A 25,660-nucleotide genomic window follows, 5' to 3' on the forward strand; every position below is an offset into this window, starting at 1 on the left:
ATTGCTAACATACAAACTGGCCAATCACAATCATGTTCTTGCATGGAAGTTTCTTTTATATAACAATATATCTTCACGCAATTTGTGGTGGATTACTGTATAAGACAACCCTACAATATGCAAATAAATTGTTCAGATCGGACCACCATTGCATATAGCTGCCATACAAATTAAACGATGAAACTGTTATGTTCTACTTATAGTATTTCCTTTGCTTAAACTAAGCATTCCGTTCTCTACTTTTCTATCTAATTTTCATAAAATCTATGAAAACTATTTCCAAACCGATTTGATTATCTGCGTGCAATTATCTTAACGAACTGAAAAAGTTTAAAATTTTCTAAAAACTACTTTATAGTAGTAAAATACAATACTTCTGTTTGTATGTGCGTGACTCAAAAGCACCCATACATGCACATACGTACACTAATATACATACATATATTTCACTGACGTCATGCCGAAGCAACAGCAACAAAAACTAATGCCGGCGAAAAAATGCAACCCATTTTGTCCCAAATAACTGTTATATACATACAGTTACTATAAAATATGTGTATATATGTGCTATGTATATGTATGTGTGAGTATATGAAATTGTGAGTATATAAGATTACATACATATATCTGTGTATATGTTGACTGAAGTACCCGCACAGAAAATCCTGGCGAAAACGGGAACATGAAGTAGCTTAGATATTATGCGCACTCAGCTTTGATTACGTCACAAAACTAGTTACTAGAATACCAATACATATATACCATCTAGAGTAGAGCATAATGTCTAATATTTGACCCCTATTTTATTTGTGTGTGTGTGTGTGTTTTTTTAAGCAAACTGGTACCAAAAGCGCACAAAAATGATATTTATACAGTGAAATTTATATATGTATATTTGTTTGTATGTATGCTGCATGTATACAGTGTGTATATACGAAAGTTAGTTGAATATAGGTCAAACACTTACACAACAACCGACTGTTCACCAACACGCTGGCCGTTGCAGCACCTTTCCGCCAGCTCAGACGGCACTTTGGCCGACATGCAACGCGTCGAGGTTATGGCCCAACAAGCGGCTTTACAAGCGACTGTGACGTCACAGCGCATTTATATACATAATTCAAGTATCCACACACACCCTCACACATACATACATACATATACATACATAATATATAGCCGCAACATGAATATTGTATGTGCATAGGTTGCATGCTGCAAGTGGCATGTGGTGGTAGCGGTGTTGTTGGCGTTGGTGGTGAGTAAGCGGCAACGAGCATTGAAATACCGCCTTCGCTGCTTTGCTGGTGCTGACCCAATTTGAATGCAACCATTTACCGCAACGAAAATACGATTGCAAAAGCTTTGGTCTTACTATTGTTGTTGGTTTTGTTGTTGTTGTCGCCCTTGTGTACTTCGTCAGACGCACGCATATACACGCAAAAGCTCCAGCGCAAACAGAGGCGCTTGTGTGATGAACGAGGAGCGGCAAATGCTGGCGTTTGTGTGCTGAAAATTATGCTCAGGCAACAACAACAACAGCAGGGCTGTAATGACAACTTCGGCAACCGGCGTTGGCAACACGATCATAATAGTTTACGTGTGTGTCTGTGTGCTTGTTGCAACATTAGCTATGCGCACAACAACAAGCAGCTGCATGACGAGTCATTTTTCTGCCGTTGTTTTGCACTTCGTCGGCAACAGCGATGGCGGCGTTTTGCCACCTTGGCTTTCATTTACAGCGCTGCACATGCTCTCCACGTCACTCGACGCTCGTCCGTTCACCTTGGCGCCGCTGCATCAATGAAATTCACATCTCCAACTGTGGGTACACGCATATCTGCGGCAATAGATGTATGCTATATAAGTATATATGGGTGTGCGTGTGCGTGTGCCTGTATTATTAGCATGTCCTCTCATTGCAATGATATGTCATTATTGTGCTTGTCCGCAAACTGTTTTGTTGTCGGCTTTCGAGCACAGCTCCCAAGCGATTGATAGTCCGGAGTGCAAGAAAATGCACAGCCATGGACTTTCTATGACGCAGTGTAAAAGCAAATGGATAAATATACTTACAATATATTCTTACAGATTATTGGTGTTATATAGCTTACTTACAAATATATTTATATACATATCATCAATCATTATGCACAGCAGAAATCTCTCACAAAACAGTGGATGTATCTACTTAAAAACTATAAATTTACTTTTAATAACAGAGTAATTGTGTTTCAATGCAACCCTGCCAAATATTAAATTTCCATTAATGATTCCTTCCTTGACTCATTCGCGAATTTAATTTTATTGCCTTAACGCATTCAGCAGATTTTCCGGACCGAAACTTTTAATTTCGTAAACGAAAAAACGACCAAAGTAAATCAAAAAGAAGAAGAAACGCCAGCTACTATACCCTTCAGAAGAAGTTTTCATGCAGGAACTTCATTTTGATCGTTCAGTTTGTATGGCAGCTATGTGATATAATGATTTGAACTTGAAAGGTTTTTGAGATATTGCTGTGTTGTCTTGGACAATAATCTATGCTAATTTCCGTACAGATATATCGGCAAATAAAAAAGTTTTCCATACCAAGTCTTGATTTCGATCGTTCAGTTTGTATGGCAGGTATATGCCATATTTGTCGTATATCAGAGGTTCAGACAAATGAGCAGCTTCTTGGGGCGAAAGAGACGTTTGCAAAATTTCAGACCGATTTCTCAAAGGGACTAGTTTGCGTATATAAAGACAGACAGACATGTTCAGGGTATAAATATTCAAATTCCTTTATGAAAGAAAATAGAGTTAGTTTTGATATTGGATTGGAGTCTGCAAATAATTTTTCTTCACGGTTAATATCAAACATAAATCAAACGAAATAGCTCACAGAAAGCTCAAAATAAATCTTGATAAAAAAAATTCCATAATTTCTTTTTCGGATAGTCTATATTTAATTATAAAATGCTATAAATATCTACATATCGTCACCTAAAAAGCAAAAAAACCTAACATCACTTTCAATATGTTTACGGTCGAAGGAAAAACGAAACCATTTTTACTGAAACAAAATTTGAGTTTTGGTTATAAAATGGGATGTCGAAAAGGTCTTTTCATATTTTCAATCAAACTTCAACTTATTTTTTTTATATTTATAAAAATAACTAAATGAACTAATATATGCCATTTTGGTCGACCACTTTTTGCCACTTTTCCACTAGAGACAATATTCCATCAGTGTAAAACTTTCATCAGTATAAATCGAAATTTCCAGAACGGAAGCGAGCGAACCATTGTTGTGTTACACGAGCTGATACACCATCGTCTGCGTAAACTTCACAAATTTCATTGGTGGGTTGCGTGGCATTTTTCCCTTTTTTATAAAAAAATTTCAAATTATTCCGAATTTCTTCATTATTTTCACTCATTTTTGAACAGCTGTAACTTTTTTTCTAACTTCCACGAATATAAGATAAAATCTCACCTTTCCCTTTCACCTTTCCAACACTATATGACACAATGTGATTGGTAGCACTAGAGATATACGACTACAACGACATCTATTGACAAAATTCGAATAGACTTTATCGACTACCCAATATATTGGTTATATCTGACTGCGGAAGCCGAAAATTTTACACTACATTACATATCATGATGTAGTGAAACGTAAGCAATAACAAAGCTGCCAGCTTAGCGAATCATTTGCTTAACAGTGACAACATCTTCACTTCTATCAAGATTTCGTTAATTTGATGGAATTTATTACGTCGAATTGTGATTTGTCAATTTTTTTACTTTTTACTATTAAATTTCCAACTCATTCTTAAAATATTCTCTCATTTTTAGCCACTCATGACTTTTGACCTTTTTTTGGAAAGCCACCAATTTATCAAGAATGAAAATTTCGACTAGTCCTTAGACTGTTACCTGTATTCAGTTATTTTAAAATTAAATATTTTTGCTATCCGAGTTTGTGATAGTTTTAAACAAAAAAAACTTCCTTGGCGTCAGAGTCCTTTTTTCGGAGGTGTTCCGGTAAGTCGCCTATGTTCATCAATGCGTATACGTAACTTTCACACTATGTGCAAACTTGATAGTTTATATTGTCCTTCTGCAAGTCATCTACGTAAATTGAGTTCTTACATATATAAGGTGTCCCAAAATTAACGCAAGATTTAAATTTGCCGCCATTTCAATTAATCTTCACTCTTGACGAAATTAAAACACTATGCCGACCAGAGTTTGTATGAAATTTTCGAACTGCGAACGCTAAGCTTTCATTATTTTTGAATTATGGTTAAATATTGAAGAATGAAGACACATTTTTTCAGTCAGTATTTTTACTAGGCCTAAATTATCAGCTGTCATTTTTTTTATTTTTTTTTTTTTGGGTTGTCAACACTATACTATATAAATGCTTTAGTTTCGGACACCCTGTATTTAATTCCAATCTTAATTAATTTTGGAACAAGTTTCACCAGGTCAGATGAAACATTTAGTTGTATTTCGATGCCAGGACACCATTTTTAATCCATATATTTTTTAGTTTACTCTGAAAAGACATACCTCTCGCAGCATAGTTCGTGAAATACGTACATATGTATATAGCTTGGTATCCGGTCTATATCTAGTTTGAGGAAAATCGTAATCATCTCTTTGAAGAACAAAATTGATCTAAATATTAACATGCTTTTATATAAAACTTAATACTGAACACATCAACCTCCAAAAATCCATATATAAATGACTCATACCATTATAAATAAACAGCAAAAATAACCACACTTGCAACCCTTTTGCCTGTGCATCAATAAAATTACGGACTTCTTTTTATTAATCCTTGAACGAAACATTACAAAAGCAATGCGCTAGGGAAATTAAGCATTGAAACGGCTCGTACAAAAGCCTGCAAATGTGTTGGAACAATGAAAAGTGAAATTTGTATGCCCAGTCACATGGAAGCAGCAAGCATCATGTGCCCCAAATTCGATTTATTGCTATTTTAATCAAATTTATTGTTGATGATGCTTTGATGCCTAGAGCCAAGCGCATATGCAGCGAGTTGTATTGAATATGGAAATGAGAGTGTTTAAGGTGTACATATGAATATGTGCATATATGTTTGTTTTCATGAAAACTCTGAATTTTTCATTGAAGGAAGGAAATGGATAGGTAATTGTTTTAATATAAATGGCATACATATTTGAACAATGTAGAAAGGTTATGATAATACTGGGTAGTCGAAAAAATATTTTCGTATTTTGTCAATAGATGTCGTTGCAGTCGTATATCTCCTGAGCCACCAATCACATTGTACCATGCCATATAGTGTTGGAAAGATGAGAATTAAAATCCGGGAATTTGATAAAAAGTTACAGCTGTTCAAAAATTAAATAAAATAAGGAAAAAAATCGCTATGTTTTGAAACTTTTCTATAAAAAAGGGAAGAATGCCACGCAAACCACCAATGAAATTTGTGAAGTTTACACAGACGATGCTGTACCAGTTCGTGTAGCAAAACAATGGTTCGCTCGCTTCCGTTCTGGAAATGGATGAGAAAGATGCACCTCGCTCTGGTCGACCTATCGTTGAAAATATCGATGAAATTATGGAAAAAATTGACCAACTCATAAGCAGCCATGCGATCGCTAAGAAACTTAACATTCATCATCAAACGGTTTTGAACTATTTAAAAAAGGCTGGCTACAAAAAGAAGCTCGATGTTTGGGCACCACATGAATTGTCTATGAAAAATTTAATGGCCGATTCTTTGCTGAAAGGATATGAAATCGAACCATTTCTGAAGGGAATGGTAAGAGGAGACGAAAAGTGGATCAAATACGACAAAAATGTGTGAAAAAAAGCATGGTCAAAGCGTGGTATAGCTCAAAAAATGGTCGCAAGGCCACCATTGATGCCTCGAAAGGTTATGGTGTTTGGTGGGATTGAAAAGAATCATCCACTAAGAGCTGCTCCAGCCTGGTCGAACGATTGATTGTACTGCCAACCACTTATGAGATTGAAGCAAGCGATGGAAAAAAACGACCAGAACTGATCAACAGAAAGGGCTTCGGCTTCCATCAGAACAATGCTAGACCGCACACATCTTTGATGACTCGACAAAAACTTGGAGAGCTTGGCTATGGTGAAGCATCCACCATATAGCCCTGGCCTTGCACCATCGGACGACCATTTGTTTCGGTCAAGGCAGAACTCCCTTAATGGAGCAAAGTTGGTTTCAAGAGAAGCCTGTGGAAATTACTTGTCACAGTTTTTCGCCGAGAAACCAGAAAAGTTTTACTCTGATGGAATAATGTCTCTGGCGGAAAAATGGCTAAAAGTGGTCGATCAAAATGGTACATATTTGGTTTATTAAAGTTTATTATAAATGTAAAAAAATATAAGTTGATTAGAAATAGGAAAACACTTTTTCGACTACCCAATATATTTTCTGGAAAACATAGAGATAATTTAGAGACCAGCTGCCTCGGTCTTACCTCTTAGACCAAATAGCGACATTAATGAACTTTTACCTATCTTATAGTATATGCTCTTTCCATTAACAAAACGTCAAGTATATACCATACACACACAAGTTTATACTGTTATATGTCCACAGTGCACAACGCTATCCCGTTAACTCGGTCATTCATTGTTCTTCACTCTGCGCTGCAGTTGGCTATCTAACGCCAGCGACGCTGTTGACTTCACCCATGGACAACACATTTCCGCTGCCGACACGTCTATGCACTTTTCGTCATGCTGACGTCATTTCCTTTGCATTCATTATTCGTATCGACTTTCTTTACCCATACATACATACATACACACCTGAGCTGCACAGTCCCCTCCCTACAACGAGGGCGCTCACGGCATAAGTTTGTTTGTTTGATTTGATTTCATTGAAGTTTCCTTCAATCGCCGCTAAACGACGAAGACAAGAGTGACAATAAAACGACAACCGTTGATGAGTAGAAATAAAGGCGCTAACTGTTCATTCATTGAGCGCCTGCAGCGCGAGCAATGATGCCTCGGGTGCAATCGCTGCATTTATGTGCAATTTGATTTTGCAAAACTTTCTGTTTGTTAGCACACACACAAATAATATTCAATTTTCAATTTATTTATTTTTGTTTTCTCAGCATTTGTGGCATTCACTCAAGGCTGCTGGCAAACAGCCGCAGAACCTTCTAACTTCAGTGCTGGGGTGTGAGGTGCAGCATATAGTCGTACAGTCGTATATTCGCAAAGGCGCTGGGCCTTGAAAGTGCAAGCCTCGCATAATTTTGTTCGACTTAACTATTTGAAGGAGCTACTTATAAGTTGCTGGCGGCTTGTGTGCACATAAACACACCTACATGCATTTGTTTAAGCATGTATTTGCCTTTATATGTTTGTAAATGTGTGTGTGTATACTCATACCAGTAGGCACATTGCATCATTCACCGACTGCAGGCCTCTTCTCTCGTTTTGCTTCTCTGGTGGCAAGCGTTTTTAATAAGATGTTTTCCACACTCACACGCTCGCATGTGCCTGCGTGTGTATTGGTGTGGCGCTGCAATGCTTCGCTGCTGTTCACATTTTCTTCGTATTGCTCTTTCCTTTCTACTTCATCAACTCGTCATCTTCGCTGTCCTTCGAAGTAATTTGATGGCAAATATTGGATTAGTTTTCTCCGCCGCCTTGATCGCAACTGAACGATTTAAGAAGGTTATTTATTTATGGATGATTATCAACGTGCACATGTACATATACATATACTAATATAATTGTGTATGTATGTGTATTTGTGTTTGATTTTGAGTTTCTTGTTAGCAACTCGCTCGTAAATATAACCGCATAACTTAATAAATTAGGTAGGAAGTTTACAAGGCTGATTAGATAATCATCAGATCATCAGAGATTCGTCTTAGTAAAATAAATGGTTGGCTTTAATACACGTCTATTTGATATTGGTGAATTTAGCCTTTGATGAACATATGTATATCGCATTAATTTTTTAAGTGCAATTGCTGTTAACTTTCTGAATTATCATAACAAAAAGTTCGTGTAGTTTCCGTCTGCCTATACTTGATAAGAAAGCTGGTGCAACGTCCATTTATGCAAGAAAAGACCTATAACATTTCTTACAGTCATCCAGGCAAGAAATTGCTTGACCATCTTCCAACAAAATAATAAAAATAATAATATTATTTGATATTCATCCGTAACATAATACCAAATAAAAGTTTTTTGAGGAACCATTTCCACTTGATTCTTCCCACATAAAATGTTCACTCGATCTTTATATATTGATCAGATAATGATGGAAAAATTAGAATCTTTTATGGTTGGTTGAATTTCGTACAGACGATATGAGCACCGAAAACGATAACGGCAGCTCCAGCTAACAGTGATTTGAGATGACGAGAAAATCCGTTAAATATTTCCAGTTGGTCACCATAGCTGTTGAACGTTTTCAGTACCACACGATATTCTCTTGAATGGAAACTAACTGACAATTGTATAAATTTCAACAAATTACCACTATATACTTGTACATATCTTATTAGGAACAATGATATGATAATTTTTTGAACAAAATATATCTGATTATATAGTACAGTTCATTTTTGGATGAAGAATATACCAGATTAATAAATATTTCCTAGTCTATTATAGTAGTGAACATATTTTTAGAATTGTTACTAAGCCACCATGGCACAATAGACCTAGACCTAAGGTCGTGGAGCAAACCTCATGTAATCTAAGTCACCAAGTTATATTTGTTTTAACCGAGCAAAACTAAATCATTTTCAAAATGGTATCGAAAAGGCAATTTGCCATTACTTCACAACTACTCCAACTATTGACCTAATATTAATGAAATCTTGACGGATAGATAGAAGATAGAAAATAATTGAGCTTTACACTTCGACCTATGGTCTATTGTGCCCTCTCCTAAATCACATATGGTCACAAAGGTCTAGCCCCAGGAGCTGCCGGCTAAGCGTCTGTATATCATGAGTGCCATGGTAACTCTGGACAGTGTTAATTCCACGTGACTATTCCACCGTAAGATTGAGTCTAATGTGAGGCCTAGGGATCTCAAGCCCTGAATAAATCTTCGCTTTGGAAATTAACAGGACAACAGCTGTTTTTGACAAATGACGCGAATAGTATTCTCAAATTTTCCTCGTGCCATTATAACAATGTCATCGGCGTACCCGTGGCACTGAATCCCATTGTTTGTGAGCAACTCAATGATCTCATCTACTACTAGGCTCCATAGTAGGCGGGATTGAACTACATCTTGTGGGCAGCCACTCGTAGTACCAAGACGAATCTTACTCTCCCACACAGTGGTTTCAGCTTGCTTAGTACGCAGTACAGCCTCTATCCATCTGCATATTGAAGCCGCCATATTCCTCTCCTCCACTGCCTTCATGACGCTTGCATGGGACGCTGATGATACTGAAGTTCAACCGTGAGTTGGTAAGAGCAGGTGCGATTTTTAGCACTTTCGATCTTAATATTTCTGTACGATCTTTTCCCTCCCGTTTACCACGAAGGAAGTAACACTAATTGGCCTGAACGATTTGGCCAGTGAATATTTTCTTCCTTCCTACCTTGGGGATGAAGATTACCTTCGCTATTTTCCACGGTTCTGGGGTATACGCCATCTCAAAACTATCCCTCATCAGCCCATCAACATGTGGCGAGAGAATTGCGTACCATGTTGCGAAAGTGCTGGAAAGATGCAGTCTGCCCCTGGTGCCTACTTGATAGAATCTACAGTGATTAAGTGTGGTGAGCGATCTGGCCTATGTGCAACCCTTGGTGGAAGTTGATCAACGCAAACCGTCTCTGGGAAGTGCGCAAGCAGGAGTGCCATTGCTCTATCCTCTGCGCTGTTCGAATGACACTCAACTGAATTGTACAGGTCACATAATTAATGTCAGAAAATATCCAAAAAATTTTAAAATTAATGTGTTTTTTTTTTTATCTTTCTCTTTTTCAAGTATTTGTATTATTATTATTACGTTTAATATATCATGTGATCAAATTTAACCCGGAATGACAAGTCAAATACTTTGCTTGTGATGACATCAACATTTTCAATGATTTCGTGGTATTGATTTCATTGAAACAAAATTCAAATAAAGGCGTTGTTCAATTCTTTTCCATCATACAAATCGCTAGACAACCTTTTCGCATCGTAAACTAGCAGCGGCCAAACATACACTAATTAACATATGGAGGTAAAACTCTAGTTTGTGGGTGCAGTTTAAATGCTCCAGTGAGGGTCTCATTCAAAGTGCATTTTTATATTTATTCAATTCCATTTGCTATATATGTACATACTAGATAGATCGATTTATATATGCTTATCGATTATTCCATGCTACTAAGACACTGTTGAATGCAGTATACACTTATTAAATAAAATTTATAAAACTTTTAATCCCAGAACCATTTAAGCCAAAACATAATTTTTTAGTCACAATGGACGCGATAGCGATAGCATCATACGATTAAGGCAGAATTTGCCAAAAATATAATAAATATATTTTATCGCCAAAAAATGCTTTCAATTACACTTTCAACACGAACATAAAAATTTCCGCTTAATTGTACATTTATTGAAGTGCTAAATGCAAGGAAATCGCTGCTTGGCAAGCGATTGTGGAAACTGTGCCAACAGCTATTCAGCAGGAAAGGTCGCAGTGAAAATCCACGAGCTTGTTTAAAAGTAAGTGGTAATGCTGAACATGCAACAACAAATGCAATGCCATAATAAAATGGAAAAGTTTAAGATGAGCAAAACTGAATTAAACAGCAAGTGAAAGTTAATTCAATATTAATTGTCGTTTAATATTAATTTATTTTTTTATATACTAAAATAATATTTTACAATTTATATATTATACAATTGAAATTATTTTAAAAATATTAGGAAACATTTTTTAAAGAAATATGTTTTTACTAATCACTTTTCATTTCATTTATTTTACTTACAGGTCTTTACCCAAATTAAGCAGTCAAGACGAAGAAGGGGGGGCAGGTCATGGGTATGGTGGGGGGCCACAACACTTTGAACCCATTCCTCATGATCATGATTTTTGCGAGAGAGTCGTTATAAATGTAAGTAGTTCGTGTGAGAATTAATAAAAAATAATACTCAAAGAAACCTATTCAATTATACTGAGTAAGCTAAACATATATAGTATAACAAAACAAAAAAATATTTTTACTTTGCACTTCTTTATCATCAAAGTATTCTCAGGTTTCTGTAATAAATTTAACCCACTTCCACTTTCTTTTCACATATTTCGCTTTGCTTTTTCTTTTGTCTCTTCAACTCACACTTTGTTTTGCAGGTAAGCGGGTTAAGGTTCGAAACACAATTACGAACGTTAAATCAATTTCCGGACACACTGCTGGGGGATCCAGCTCGGCGATTACGGTACTTTGACCCGCTTAGAAATGAATATTTTTTTGACCGTAGTCGGCCGAGCTTCGATGCAATTTTATACTATTATCAAAGTGGTAAGTGTTGTAAATCTGTACTATATTTGTTGTAATTTGTGTAATTCATTGTTGTTGTGTTTTTGTACTTTATGCAGTATATTACAAACTTATATGTATCTATTAGTAGATAATATATCGTACGTTAAACTTACTACATAACATCGAGTTTTTATGTTTTTAACGCTGTATGACTAGTAATCCGATTAAGGGTTGTACTAGGACGCTGAGAGTCGTAATTCGATATACTATGATACGTCTATTTTCGGTAAAAATTCGTTATTTCCGTTTATAATAATCCATAAATGTTACGCCGAATATATGTATGTATCTTGATCTGGGACAATTTGAATTCTTGATAGAGGACTTAGCCTATTATCTGCTGATAAGAGTTTTTTATTAATATTTCCACATTTTTAGCTGGTAAATTCGATTTGTATGTAATCTTAATATAAATGTCAACGATGAAGTGTCAAGACTCTCTTATGTTAACCATTGTTAGAAGATTTTTCTTTATTGGCGTAGTCCACGCTTACGCGGTTATAGCCAAGTTTACAACAGCGCGCCAGTCGTTGTTCCTTTTCCCTGTTTGCCGCCAATTGGAGACACCCAGTGTAGCCAGGTCTTTCTCCATATGGTTGGAATGGAGATCTTCCTCTTCCTCTGTTTCGTTCGGCGGGTACTGCGATGAATACTCTTAGAGGTGGAGTATTTTCATCCATTCGGACGACAAGACCTAGCCAGCTGATATCTCTTATTTCGCTAAACTATGTCAATGTCGTTGTATATCTCGTACTGCTCATCGTTCCATCGACTGCGGCGAACAGCCGTGGCCAATGCGCAAAAGACCATAAATCTTTCGCAGAAGAAAGTTTGATCTTTGTCCGCAGAGAGAGGACTTTACTTCTCAAATGCCTACTCAGTCGGAAATAACACCTGTCGGCAAGAGTTATTCTCCGTTAAATTATGAGGCTGACATTGTTATTAATGTTAATACTAGCTCCAATATGGACGAAATTATCAACGACTTCAAAGTTATGACTGTGGGCAGTGACGTGGGAGCCAAGTCACGAATGTGATGACTGTTTGTTTGTTAACAGGAGATATTTCGCCTTGTCCTTGTTCACTACCAGACACAACTTATGGCGCAGTAACTGTACAATCTTGTATCTTCTCTATTTAGCTCTGTAGCGCGTTTTAGTTTTCTCCAGCAATACATTGAAGAAGTCACACGATAAGGAGCCTCCTTGCCTGAAACCTCGCTTGGTATCGAACGGCTCCTATAGGTCCATGGGATACCATGTTCAAACATAACGGCATAGAGGCAGTTCCTTTTCGTGCTGTCGAAGCGGCTTTAAAATCGACGAAGAGGTGTTTTGTGTGGGTTTTCCTTTCTCGGGTCTTTTCCAAGATTGGCGAATAATGAAAATCGGGTCGATTGTATATTTTACAGGTCGACAGCCACACAGTATGACGTATAGAATCTTATATGCAATATTACTGAGGCTTATTCTACGGTAATTGGCGCAGATTAAGAGGTCTCCTTTTTTGTGAATTGGGTGGAGCATACTTAATTTCCAATCATCGGGCATGCTTTCATCCAACCCTATTCTTCAAAAAAGCATATGCATGCTTCTTATCACTTCTTCGCCGCCGCTCAGCTCGGCCGGCATCGGCCCCCGCCGCTTTGTTGTCGTTCGTACGGGTAATTGCTATTCGAACTGCTTGATCGGGCAATGGAACGTCTGCTCCAGAAGATGAGTCATAAGATATTGGCGTGAACAGCATATACCAGCAACTTACCAGATTTAATGACTTTACTCTTCTTTCGCATCATAATCGATATTTGTAAAAGATGCTACCTGTCTCCATGACGGATCTGTCTCCAGAACCATGGCAAAACTTAAAAAATTTGATGATTTGATAGTCGGTGCACTGCTGGGTTTGGTGTTGGATATCTCATAAACTAACACGATTTGGAAATTCGAAATTTTTAATATAACGAATTTTTGCTGTGTTTATATTAAAAATAGGCGAAAAAAGCAAAATGGATGACCCCTTGAGTGTTGAATAAGAAAACAGCTGAAGAGCAGCAATAGAGATTCGCCTAAAGTTCCCATTTGTATCATGTCCTAATCCAACCAGTTTCGCAGTGAATATTCAGCCCCGTTCATGCTTCGGCACCGCACTATTATCGTTTTCTATGTATATCCAGCAATGCTATACAAACTATTTCTTGGTTGGTTAACTGAACCGCAATTGAATACTTTTCGCATTATTTATTCCTAAAAAAAGTTTCCTGATTTTTGAACCTTCTGTGAGCCTCTCTTTCCTATGCTAATTCCTATTTTTCAATGAAGAAAGGAAAAAATAGAGGGATACATTTGAACAAAATATGGCATATGGTGCCATTGTTTCGCTTTAAATCAAGTCTGACGATTCGGTATACATATACTCCGAACCCTATAAAAATAGTTAAATGAAATAATTATATTATTGGTCTGAGTATGCAATTAAAAATCAAAAAAACATTTTATTTTTTGTTTATTCCGTGTTTTATAGAGTGCAATATTTTTAAAAAATATATATTAACATGTATATTTCTGCTCTTCTCTTTTACCCCAATTCATCGGACAAAACACAATCACGCGCACCAAACACACACATAACTTGCCATTCAACAATCACCCTCAATCACTCAACAATGTCTTGTACTTTCATCATAATATTTTTTTTACATTTAATGTGTATTTTCATTTGTTTTTGTAACGATCTCGTTCATTTATATACCTTCGTCATGCCTTTATAATTTCTATAACAATAAATAAACTCCCTCATCTAGGTGGTCGACTGCGGAGACCGGTCAATGTCCCTTTAGACGTATTTAGTGAAGAAATAAAATTTTATGAATTAGGTGATCAAGCAATTAATAAATTCAGGTAAGAAAATTACCAAACTAATAAACCAAAAAATATTTATGGTTAAAATCGTTATTATTATTAACAAAAACTAAAAACGTAATAATAATATGCATAAATAATTGGTTGAAAAGCTGTTGCGTAGATGATTTACTTAATTGGAATGTTAATGCTGAATGAACTTAAATAACAAATATGGTTTTTCATGTAGACTTGCATACACAATAACTGTACAGCGCAAAACACTTTTTGAAAAACAATTTTATTTATAAAATTTATTTATTTTTTTAAATAAACTTTTCCTTTAAACTGATAAACTTAAATTTATACAGCCCAGTTGGAAAAATGTTGTAATATAGTATATTGCATGAACTCATAGCTTAGCAATTATTGTAGCAATAAAAGTTGTAGTAAGCAGTTAATTTGTTAATAATACACATATATCGCAGGCTCCTCACGCCTCTCAAGGCACTCTTTTGAAAGTAGAACTAGTTCTTTATATATACATATAAATACTTCCATATTAACATAGCTCCACTCTCGAGCAGCAATATATTTAAAATACTCATAAAAGTGTTCAATAAATACAAACATCACCAAATTATGAATATCATCTGCACTACGGATCATCTCAGAGTGCACGGAATGAACGTCTCATAAAAGTCATTTTAGAACAAATTCACTGAGTATTCCATATTGAAACAGCGTATTGATGATCTCTACCGGTGAAATATAATAATACTAATTCAATGTAGACTAGTATCTTAGAAAAATTCTTAAACATTAGGAGAAGATTTTTCAGTTATCAATATGACCTAGTGTGGTTAGTAAAATTTTCAATCAAATTATCCTTACCATATCTTTTTGTTACAAACTTTTTTGCCGCTTATGAAAAAATTATTATTTCTCGACAGGCTGTACACTTGTTTATGTATAAATCAAGGCTTAGGTTGGGAAAGTGTCAAGAAATATCCATTAAAATCAGTTTTATGCTTCCTGTGTAACGCTAAAACCATTTTCAAAGCCGAAGTGACTACAATTAATGTAGCAGTTGATGTACTGTTCCGGAGCTCTTCTTAGAGAAATAACTATCGACGATGTTAGTGGAAGGGCAATACTGACCTTATATCCAACTACCGTGCGCTCGAGGCGACTTAAGGTTACTTCTGAATAAGGCTACTTTGGGTCACTGACCATTACTTTTAGACGACTGAGACTGAAGGGTAACCTGAGTGGTTCTGGTCAAAAGTAATTTGCAAGGGAACCAGAGAGGTTCTTGTTTTCAGCAAGGTTAGGTTATAAAGGGTCATCCGTTTCGATGTTCTCCAAAACACAGAAACTTCAAATTTAATGAGGAAAGTTTACTATCGTTCAAAAGAATATTTTTTGGCACATATATTCAGGATTATCTCTTTAAAATTTTTACCACAGCTATGTCTCAGATGGTCCAACCGTTGAGCCCAATTTTCTTTTCGACTGGTAACCGGCGAATGATCCGCGTGATGTTTTGCTACAAGGCCTGAATCGAAGCGGAATTGTCTGCATAGACTTTAGGCCTTACATATCCGTACAGGAAAAAGTCTAACGGTGTGATATCACTCGATCTTGGTGGTTATACAACCGGTCCAAAATGTGAAATTATTAGCTCACCGAAGTGCTCTCTCAATAAATCTTTTGATTATTGGAACCAAATGTCGCCGAGATCACAAGCCTCAATTATCAAATAGCTACGACTCTCAGCTACGACTGCTATATTTTCTTCACTGCGTGCTTAACGTAGTCTATTCAGTCGAATATTACCCTCTAATGAATGCTGAGTGTCAAGATGGTGTTGCGAATAGTATGCTCAGTAAGCCGATTATGTTCATTATAAGTTGAGCGAAGCGGCCATAAAATTAAAGCTATGAGTAAATTTCGCCCCGATAAAAGATAATTTCTAACGAACTGTACTCAAGTAGATATTGAATTCCGAATCCAAAGCGAAACAATTTATTCCACATAAAGTTACTTGTTTTACAGAAATGATTTTGAAATATATTGAGGTATAATTTGATAAGTTCTGAAAAAAAATTAAAGCACACTGGTCTGTAAAAACATATTGATTGAAAGCACGACCATGTATTTTACTAAAATAAAGTCTGATCAACGTCAAATGAATTCTCTGCACTATCTCTGTAACCATGTCCTTACATAAATAATTAAAATTTTTGACTGTCATAGACAACTTTTTGTATTTTACGAAAATAGGGGTGGGTTGTAGAATTTTCAACGGGTATATACGGATCTAAAACTTTTTAGGTGGATTTATGAGAAATGCTGAGATGCTTGGTTATATCTCTTAAGTTATGACAATAATTTTTTACCACAATTCCTAATTCCCGTTAGTATGGTTGGGATTAGACATGCAAAGAGTTGGCTGGTGTGATGCAGGGATTAATTTCACGACGGACATATGTTTTATATGTAAGGGTCTATTCTGGTTAAGTAGGAGTTTAACCTGCTCCCGAACGAAGCTGCGCAGGGGTCACTCACGTTTCGCGTGACAACTCGAGCTCTTCATCTACAATCGATGTTACAGTCGTTGACTATCGTGAATAAACGATTTATATGACAAGTCCTGTATTCTGTAACAGTGCATGTTTTCAGAAAATAAGGTTTGAAAAAAGCACAATTTCGAAACAAATTTTCTGAAGCCTTAAAAAAATATTTGGTGCATCAGATTCGCTAGTTTTAATTTTCTAGTTTTAGTCTATAGTTATACGTTATATGTTCTTCTTTTTGGCAGTCCGGGTCAAATTTGATCAGATATAATATTCTCGTACATAAAAGACTAGTATAATGGTAATGAATACATTAGAATCCGAAACAATAATCGTTTTTCAATGTTCTAGGTTAAAATTTCAATGTAGGTAGTTTCTAAATTTTTGATTTTGGAGACATCAGAAAGGAATAAAGTTGCAAAAAGTTAGACATAGTTCGATTAACTTCAACATAACCCCGACTATGTAAAAATCTCCATTTTGTGATTTCCAACTGGGCATTTTTTTATTTTCGAAATTCATTCAATATTCAAACTCACCACAGAACACTCGATACATCTATCATAAATGTACATATATACTAAATATTGTTTTTAGTGTTATTGCTGTTGTTGTTCCTTAAAATTGCTGTTGTATTAAATTAATTATTTAAACAAAACAAAACACAAAATTGATTGGTTCAAATTGATGTTTTATTGTTTCTAAAAATTGTTGTTGAACTAAAAATAAATTGCATACGAGTATTAACTAAACTAAACACAATCGGCAAAGTGGAATTCTGTGAATGCTGCTGAACAAAATTGAAAACGCAAAAGCCAACAAAAAATAAGTAAAGAAAATATTACCAAAATCAAGACACTGTTAATCACTTGACCACCAGCTTAAAATTTTGTGCATACGGCATGGGGGGAGTATGTGGCCGGTACCGTGGCACGCACACGCATGCGCCAATGCTGCAAGCTAAATGTAAACAAAAACAAAATTCCATTTGAAAATAAATGCGAATTTCACCAAACCAAGTGCGACGATCACCAAAAAGCTAACAACAAAACGTAACTCATACACATCCACGACCACACCACGCCACACACACACACAGCATTTATATGTATCTAGTAGTATGTAGCCGCCAACACTTTGTAGTACAACAGGCTTACATAACGAGCATAAAGCTAACGCCCACAACGACTACTCCAGCAGTATGACGGCCATAAATACAACGTTGCTGGCACCGTGACTTGTATATAGGTGCTCAAAGACACGCTCTAAACTATTGAATTCACCCGAGACATAAACCGTCATAGCCAATGATGCTACTTCTCACCGCTGCTGCTGCTGCGTACACCGTTAAGCGCTATGAAAATTGGCAACATAGCCGTGGTTTTATTATTGTGTGTTTCTGTTTCTTATTCAACTTGAATGTTTTATTTTCATTTATATATTGAATATAGTATATATATATATTTCTAATATATACAAATATTTACATACACTCGTGCATTTGAACGAAGATAAATCTTTTTTGAATTCTTCGTTTAGTTTTATTAAAGTAGAATTGTTGCTCATATACGTAACTATTTTTGTTGAACTTTTGAGTAATCTATTCGATGCTTCAGTGGTTGAAGTGGTCGCGGTTATTCATTGAATTGAATTAATTGTATTGTTTGTTAAAAAAAAAAACATTGTGTAAATTTATTGTAAATTGTTTGTTGTTTCTTGAAAAAGTTAACATTATACGTTTATATAATTCTTATGAAAAAATACTAAATAACTCACACTGTGGTTTTCCAAATATCTTTCAAAACTCCACTTCTACAACAACAAACGAATTCGTGCACCCGAACCACAGAGAGGATGAAGGCTTTATTAAAGAGGAAGAAAGACCATTGCCGGAGAATGAGAATCAAAGAAAAGTCTGGTTACTTTTCGAGTACCCGGAGAGTTCGCAAGCCGCCAGAGTTGTAGCCATAATTAGTGTATTTGTTATATTGCTATCAATTGTTATATTTTGTCTAGAAACATTACCCGAATTTAAGCATTACAAGGTGAGTTCAACACTTGAGTTAACCGATATGTAGAATAAACTTGATAAAATTAAGCTTTTTCACAAAGGAAGCTTTTTAAAGCTTTGTCATACAATAAGAAATTAAGGATTTTATAAAAACGGTGAAAACGTATAGATACAAGTGAAAGCCTTAAAACAACTGTTTAAATTTCAATACAATAATTATTTAATTTTTTGAATTTTCGAAGTATTTTTGAGAAGCTTATATATTCAGTATGCTTTATTACAATTTAAAACCATAAAAACAAGCATAAAAGCTTTCACTAAAAAACTAAAATCGTAAAACCAAAGTTTTTATACAAAGCTTTTGAAAGCCTCTTGTTATAAAAAGTGAAAGCTTTTGTAAAAAACATGATAAAGTATAAATTAAAGTGAAAGATAAGTAACTAAATTTCAATATTTTTTTTTTTTTGCATTTGCTAAGAATTTTCGGAAAGCTTAAATACTAAAAAGATATGATTTTAGTTTAAAAATTATAAAAAAAAAGGTTTTTAAATGTTACAAGCTCTCACTATAAAACTAAAATTACAAAAATTAAGCTCTATTTATACATAAGCTTTCATTAAAAAACTAAAGCTTTATTCTATTAAAGCTTTATAAAAGCTTTCCTTATATAAAACTAAAGTTTTATTTTATTCTATTAAATGTGAAAAAGCTCAGTGCTTTCATATTTTTATCTGTTTTCTTTCTTTATTTTCATTTCTCTTTTTGTAACATTAACACAAACATTTTATTACATCTCCTTTGTTTATATTTTCTTTGCCTTTTGTGCGCATTTTTGCAACTTGATGTCAAATTTTGTCGAAACGAAAAGCTCCAGGAACGGGTTGGATCATTTTTTTGACAAATACTAAATTTTTATTCATTATACTAACTAGTTGTTCGGTGTTGTAACTCAGTGTGCTCCAACCAAAAGCCTTTTGATAATATATAAATGTGGTCTACATATAATTATGCTGCCTGTAATGTAATGCCAGCGCAAAAATTTAGAGTGTATACTGGTTTGAACTTTATAAAAGTTAGTAACTTACGAATCACAATTAGAATCTGCTTTCAAAAATCATGATTATTATTTCAAAAGCACAGCTTGCAAGTAATTCTCAAGTGTAAGCTTATTTCAGTAATAAAAAACATTGACGGTGAAAGCTTTAAGATCATTTACATGATTTGCTATCTTCCAACTTGAAAGTTTCATGATGATTCGTATGTGAAAAGTTCAGCTTGCAGCAAACTCTTATATTTGAGCTTTTTTTAGTGATAAAAATGTCAAGTGAAAGCTAGTTTTCATTACTTAAAATCTCCCAATTTGAAAGCTTTATTTAGGTTCCTCATTAAAGATGCCTATTTTTTTCTAGTTTTATATGCTGAAAAGTCTCTCAATTTCGACTCTTCTGCCAATTCAAATTCAAAGCTTCATGAAAGCTTTTTGCAAAAAACAAAACTAAAGCTTTAAGCTACTAACAGTTTAAGTTTAATCGATTGATTTCTGAGCATAACCATTCAATAATATTATATTGAGTGCTTAAATTTGTATGGTTACTTCTCCTAAAGCTACTATCAAATTTTCAAATATCGCTCCATAGCTTTTTTACTGCTCACTGAGTGCAAAGCTATCAATTTCTATATATTCAGCGACGCGAAATTACTTTTTTTTATACATTCTTTTAGCTATCTACGCCAATTATAAGCTCTCAAACCAGTTTACCTTCTACTTAATGTTTATAGCTAAAGAAGCTTAGTAACTGTTACCGAATAATAAAATATAAATACTCATTTTAATTTGATTTCGAAAATTGTATAATTATTAAATATTTAGGTGTATACTTACGAATAATAAAAAAGATTGCCCACAGTGCACTTATCCTTTTGACATTAAGTTGTAAAATGTAAAATACTTGTGTATAAAGCTCTTATCATCATTTAGTACAACCAAGCTTTCACTCATAATGTTAAAATGTATATTAATTACGAGTAAAAGGAACTTTCAAAAATCTCCAATATAATCCCTTATTAAAATACTCACAAATTATAAATACTCCCCAACCAATCTTATAGGAAAACATTGATTTTTTAGTCGATACCCCTACCATTGCTTGAAAAATAATTATTTCTGTAAAGATTATTTTACCTTCTTCGAAGTTTTCCTACACATACTTTTGAATATTCATAAATTATCACATCCTAATTTATTTATCTCATTCATTATAAAACTCTGTAAATTTACGCTAACTATGTGTTTATTTATACCTACTTTTGATGCTAAAACTTAGTTTTTAACATAACTTTTCTATATCTCAAATTAACAGGTGTTCAATACAACAACAAATGGCACAAAAATCGAGGAAGACGAGGTGCCTGACATCACAGATCCTTTCTTCCTTATAGAAACGTTATGTATTATTTGGTTTACATTTGAACTCACAGTCAGGTAAGTTTGCCTGTTTTTCAAAAGTTTGTGTATTTAAGAAAAGTTCGAAACTAAATAACGATTGAGTCAATAAAAAAATAACAAAATATTATTTCTATTAAAAAATAGTTTATTTTTTTTTTGTAGTAGAATTGTTCTGGGAAAAATAGCATTAAAAATTGTAGTTAAAATATAAGTATTTTATCATGAAGTAGTTGTTATTATAGTAAACACAAAAAGTGTGAAGCTGAACTTCGCTATGAAGTCAATAAAAAGCATAGACAGCAACCACTAACTAGTCAACACAAAAAGTGTGGCGCTGAACTTCGCTATGAAGTCAACAAAAAAGCATAGATAGCAACCACTAACTAGTATATCGATTCCATTTCATAACAACACCACGTTTTAGACTTAAAAACTGTTTAAAAACATAGCGTTCGAAACCAAATAACAATTGGGTTGATAGGAAAAATATTATTTATGCTTTTTTTTGCAAAAAAAAATTTTTTTCTCAACTGTTTTTAGGAAACGCTGTAGTTTTAAAACCCTGCCTTTAAATATTTTTATTTTACCATGAAGTATCTGTAATTAAGGTCGAATTAAAAAATATGAACCAGAACCTCATTATAAAGTCAATAAATAAGCAAGGACAACAACCACTAACTAATATATCGGTTATACTTCGTAACGTCACTATTTTTTTACTTAATAACTGCTTAAACAAAATATATTTTCTAATTGCAGTATGTAAAGTTTGAGTTTTAAAGTTATTACTGCAATTATTTATTAATTATTTACAAAAATATTATATTTTAAGCAAAGGCAGAAACCACTTACTTATACTATTGATTGTATTTCGTAACAATATTATGTTTTAAATTAAAAACTATTTGAAAAAATCGTTTTTATTTGCAGTATGCACAGTTTTTGCTTTAAAGTTTTTACTGCAATTATCTTCAAATATTTACAAAAAGTAAAGAGAAATAATATTTTGAGTTATTTAATAATTTAAAAGACAAACAACAATTTTTATTTTAATATTTTTTTATTTTGTTGTATTTTTAGCTAACTTTTTTGTTTTTCCTTCAACAATTATTATTATAAAAAAAAAAATAAAATAAATAATTATAATTATATATAAAGTAGGTAAATAATATTATTAGTCATATTATACTAAGATATCTGGTCTTAAGTTTTATTACAAAAAATATTCAAATCAGCAAAATTCAATAAAACTGATTTAATTTAAAAATACCTCATTTGCTCTAAAACCAATTTTTCAAAAACATTTCTGCGACACCTCGCATAATATATATTTCTCAAACCCTCAAATTTTTTCTTTCAAAAAAATCTCCTATAAGCCACACATTTCATTGAATCTCTCACGTGCATTCAAACAAATTCTCTCTCACATGCTCAACACATCTCTATTTTTTGCTTTCTCTCTCATTCTCTACATTTTTAAAGGTTCCTCGCATGTCCGAATAAGTTACATTTCTGCAGGGATGTCATGAATGTTATCGACATAATCGCCATCATTCCGTATTTTATAACATTGGCGACCGTCGTCGCCGAAGAGGAGGATACGTTAAATCTTCCAAAAGCGCCAGTCAGTCCACAGGTATGTTTTCTTGTGTGAGAAACTTAAGCACAATTGCATTACTTTCAGTTTATATAATTACCATTACTATTTGCAAATTATATTGCTTTACAATTACAACAACAGTATTACAAAAAAAATAGCGAACTACATAGCAATTAGAGGCAAAACATTTAAACTAAAAACAACGCAAAACACTTTTTAAGTGAAAGATTTGAGTATTATAAGTTAGTAGTTAAAATTTAAATGCAATAAAATGTTTTTAATTTATTTTGTAGTGGAGAGTTTCGTAATTTTCGTTTTTAAATTATATAATAAAATTTTTTCACTGAAGCCACGAATTTAACACAAATTTGCATATAATTATAATATTTTTATTTTACGTTTCAAATTCGTTAACGATTCGTGCCGCAAAAACATATTCGAAAAACAAAATTTGAAATCCTTTAACACATATATACAAGTACATAAATATACCTGTATGTAAACATAAATACTCACTTAGTATATATATATATATTACTGTCCAACTCTATCTCTCACTCTCTCTCTCTAATATATATAAATATATATACTATGTTAAATCAATATACATATATATATTTATATGACTTGGTTTTATTTACTAACATTATTTCAATTTCAATTACTAATCAATACAATACCCACCGCTATTTGTTACTATTTACTAAATATATATTTATGTTTGTTATTAATTGTTGGATTACATAACTATTTACATATACTATATATACATACTTGTATACATATACTTATTTATATATAAACTATTTACATATATAATAATTTGTTGATTGAAAACATGCCATACCGATTATAATTTTTTAGGACAAGTCATCGAATCAGGCTATGTCCTTGGCAATATTACGAGTGATACGATTAGTTCGAGTATTTCGAATATTTAAGTTATCTAGGCATTCGAAGGGTTTACAAATTTTAGGACGAACTCTGAAAGCCTCAATGCGGGAATTAGGTTTACTTATATTTTTCTTATTTATAGGTAAGTTCCAGACGAAAAAAGCAAAACAAAACAAAACCAAACCAAACCACAAACAAAAACACACACCAAATACATAGAAACACACAAATATCCAAAAGAAAAAAAGAAAACTAAACCAGTTACAACCCATACACCTAAACAAAAACCCTAAAAAAAAACTATACGAAACCTTACTCACCACCACCACCACTCTTACTACTACTACCGCTATCACCACCGCCACTACTATTACTACTACTATTACTATTACCCCACGAGCACAACCATTCTAACGATCTATACCCAAGCACACGCACTCACACATATAAACCCTCTAAAAAAGTCTCAGAATACAAGAACACACACTCAGCTAACACAGGGGCCCCAAAACAAATCACACACTCTCTAAGGCCCAACTAAGCAAAGACACTTCTTTCTTTTATATGTGCCATTTTATGTCTAAAAATGCTATAAGAATCTAAAAAAAATAAAATAATTTTGAAAATTTCAAGCCATTTGAATTGCTTGAAAATTTCTCATAATTACAATATTTCTGAAATCAGTAAAAAGCTCAAAACTAGATATTAAAGACTATAATGTTACTGAAGTCAGTACAACCCACCAAACTATCAAAACTAGGTCTTAAATACTTTCAACGAAATTTTATATGTTTGGAAAATAAGAGCTTTCGAAATTTTTCCAACAATTTATTTATTTTTGAACTGAATACTGCAATTTCTTTAATTTTGATTTTTTTTTTATCTTAACTTCAATATAAAAATTTTAAAAAATTTTCACAGAAAAGTTTACGATAATTTCACGTTTGTTGGATGAAAACAGGAAAAGTCTTTTAAGCAACTGAGAATTTGAATTTATTTTTATTAATGCTCAAAAAGCTTTAAAAACAATTTTAGACCTTTATTAATCTAGAACATAAAGTAAAATTTCAAAAAATCAACTCACAAATATAAACATTGAAATAAAAGTATCGTAAGATTTTTCTTCTCGTATTTTTATGAAAAGAAAATAATTCAAACTTGTAGCTCGTCTCATGACAAGAACATTGAGATCACTCTATTTTTTGAGTGCCAAAGATCTTTATTCTTACAAATTTTTGGTAAAAACTATGTTTAAAATTTTCAACCTAAAATTGTCCGCTTCATTAAAATTTAATTCTTTTTAATTTATGACAAAATTAATTTAAAAAAAATAGTAGTTGTGAACGGGATTTATAATCAAATATTTATTTTAGTTACTTAGCTAATTCTGACTTCCTTAATTGAGTCAATTACCACAATAATAAATTTGTTAATTGACTCAATTAAAGGAATGTTGGTAGAAATCTTAAAAATCAAACCAATTTAGTAAATTAGCGACTTTATGTAGTCTTAATTTGTCCAAAAATATTCCTTTAAAAGAAAATTTTAAATATAAAAGCAACAGCAAACGGAATATTATTTGATACACTAAATCTTAATTGGGTTAATTATCAGTTACATACGTCTGACTCCCTTAATTGAGTCAATTAACGAATTTTCTGCAATAATAAAAATATAATAATAATATTCTATATTAAAAGAAAATTAAAAATTATGAAGCAAGCGAAATATTATTTGAACCACTGA

At 33.4% G+C, this 25,660-nt stretch overlaps 1 protein-coding gene across 11 annotated transcripts in view; it reads left to right on the forward strand.

Annotated features, from left to right (window-relative positions):
• LOC126759233 (potassium voltage-gated channel protein Shaker) overlaps positions 1-25,660 on the forward strand; it is a 462,565-nt gene that overhangs the window by 378,359 nt on the left and 58,546 nt on the right. For all 11 annotated transcript variants that reach the window (XM_050473953.1, XM_050473942.1, XM_050473946.1 and 8 more), the window contains 7 exons: positions 10,998-11,121; positions 11,358-11,526; positions 14,348-14,444; positions 18,813-19,008; positions 21,335-21,456; positions 22,903-23,056; positions 23,885-24,056. In XM_050473953.1, coding sequence (XP_050329910.1) covers positions 10,998-11,121; positions 11,358-11,526; positions 14,348-14,444; positions 18,813-19,008; positions 21,335-21,456; positions 22,903-23,056; positions 23,885-24,056 — 1,034 coding nt within the window. The remainder of the gene's footprint in view (positions 1-10,997; positions 11,122-11,357; positions 11,527-14,347; positions 14,445-18,812; positions 19,009-21,334; positions 21,457-22,902; positions 23,057-23,884; positions 24,057-25,660) is intronic.

Source organism: Bactrocera neohumeralis, chromosome 5, assembly GCF_024586455.1.
Source record: "Bactrocera neohumeralis isolate Rockhampton chromosome 5, APGP_CSIRO_Bneo_wtdbg2-racon-allhic-juicebox.fasta_v2, whole genome shotgun sequence".
Lineage (NCBI taxonomy): Eukaryota > Metazoa > Arthropoda > Insecta > Diptera > Tephritidae > Bactrocera > Bactrocera neohumeralis.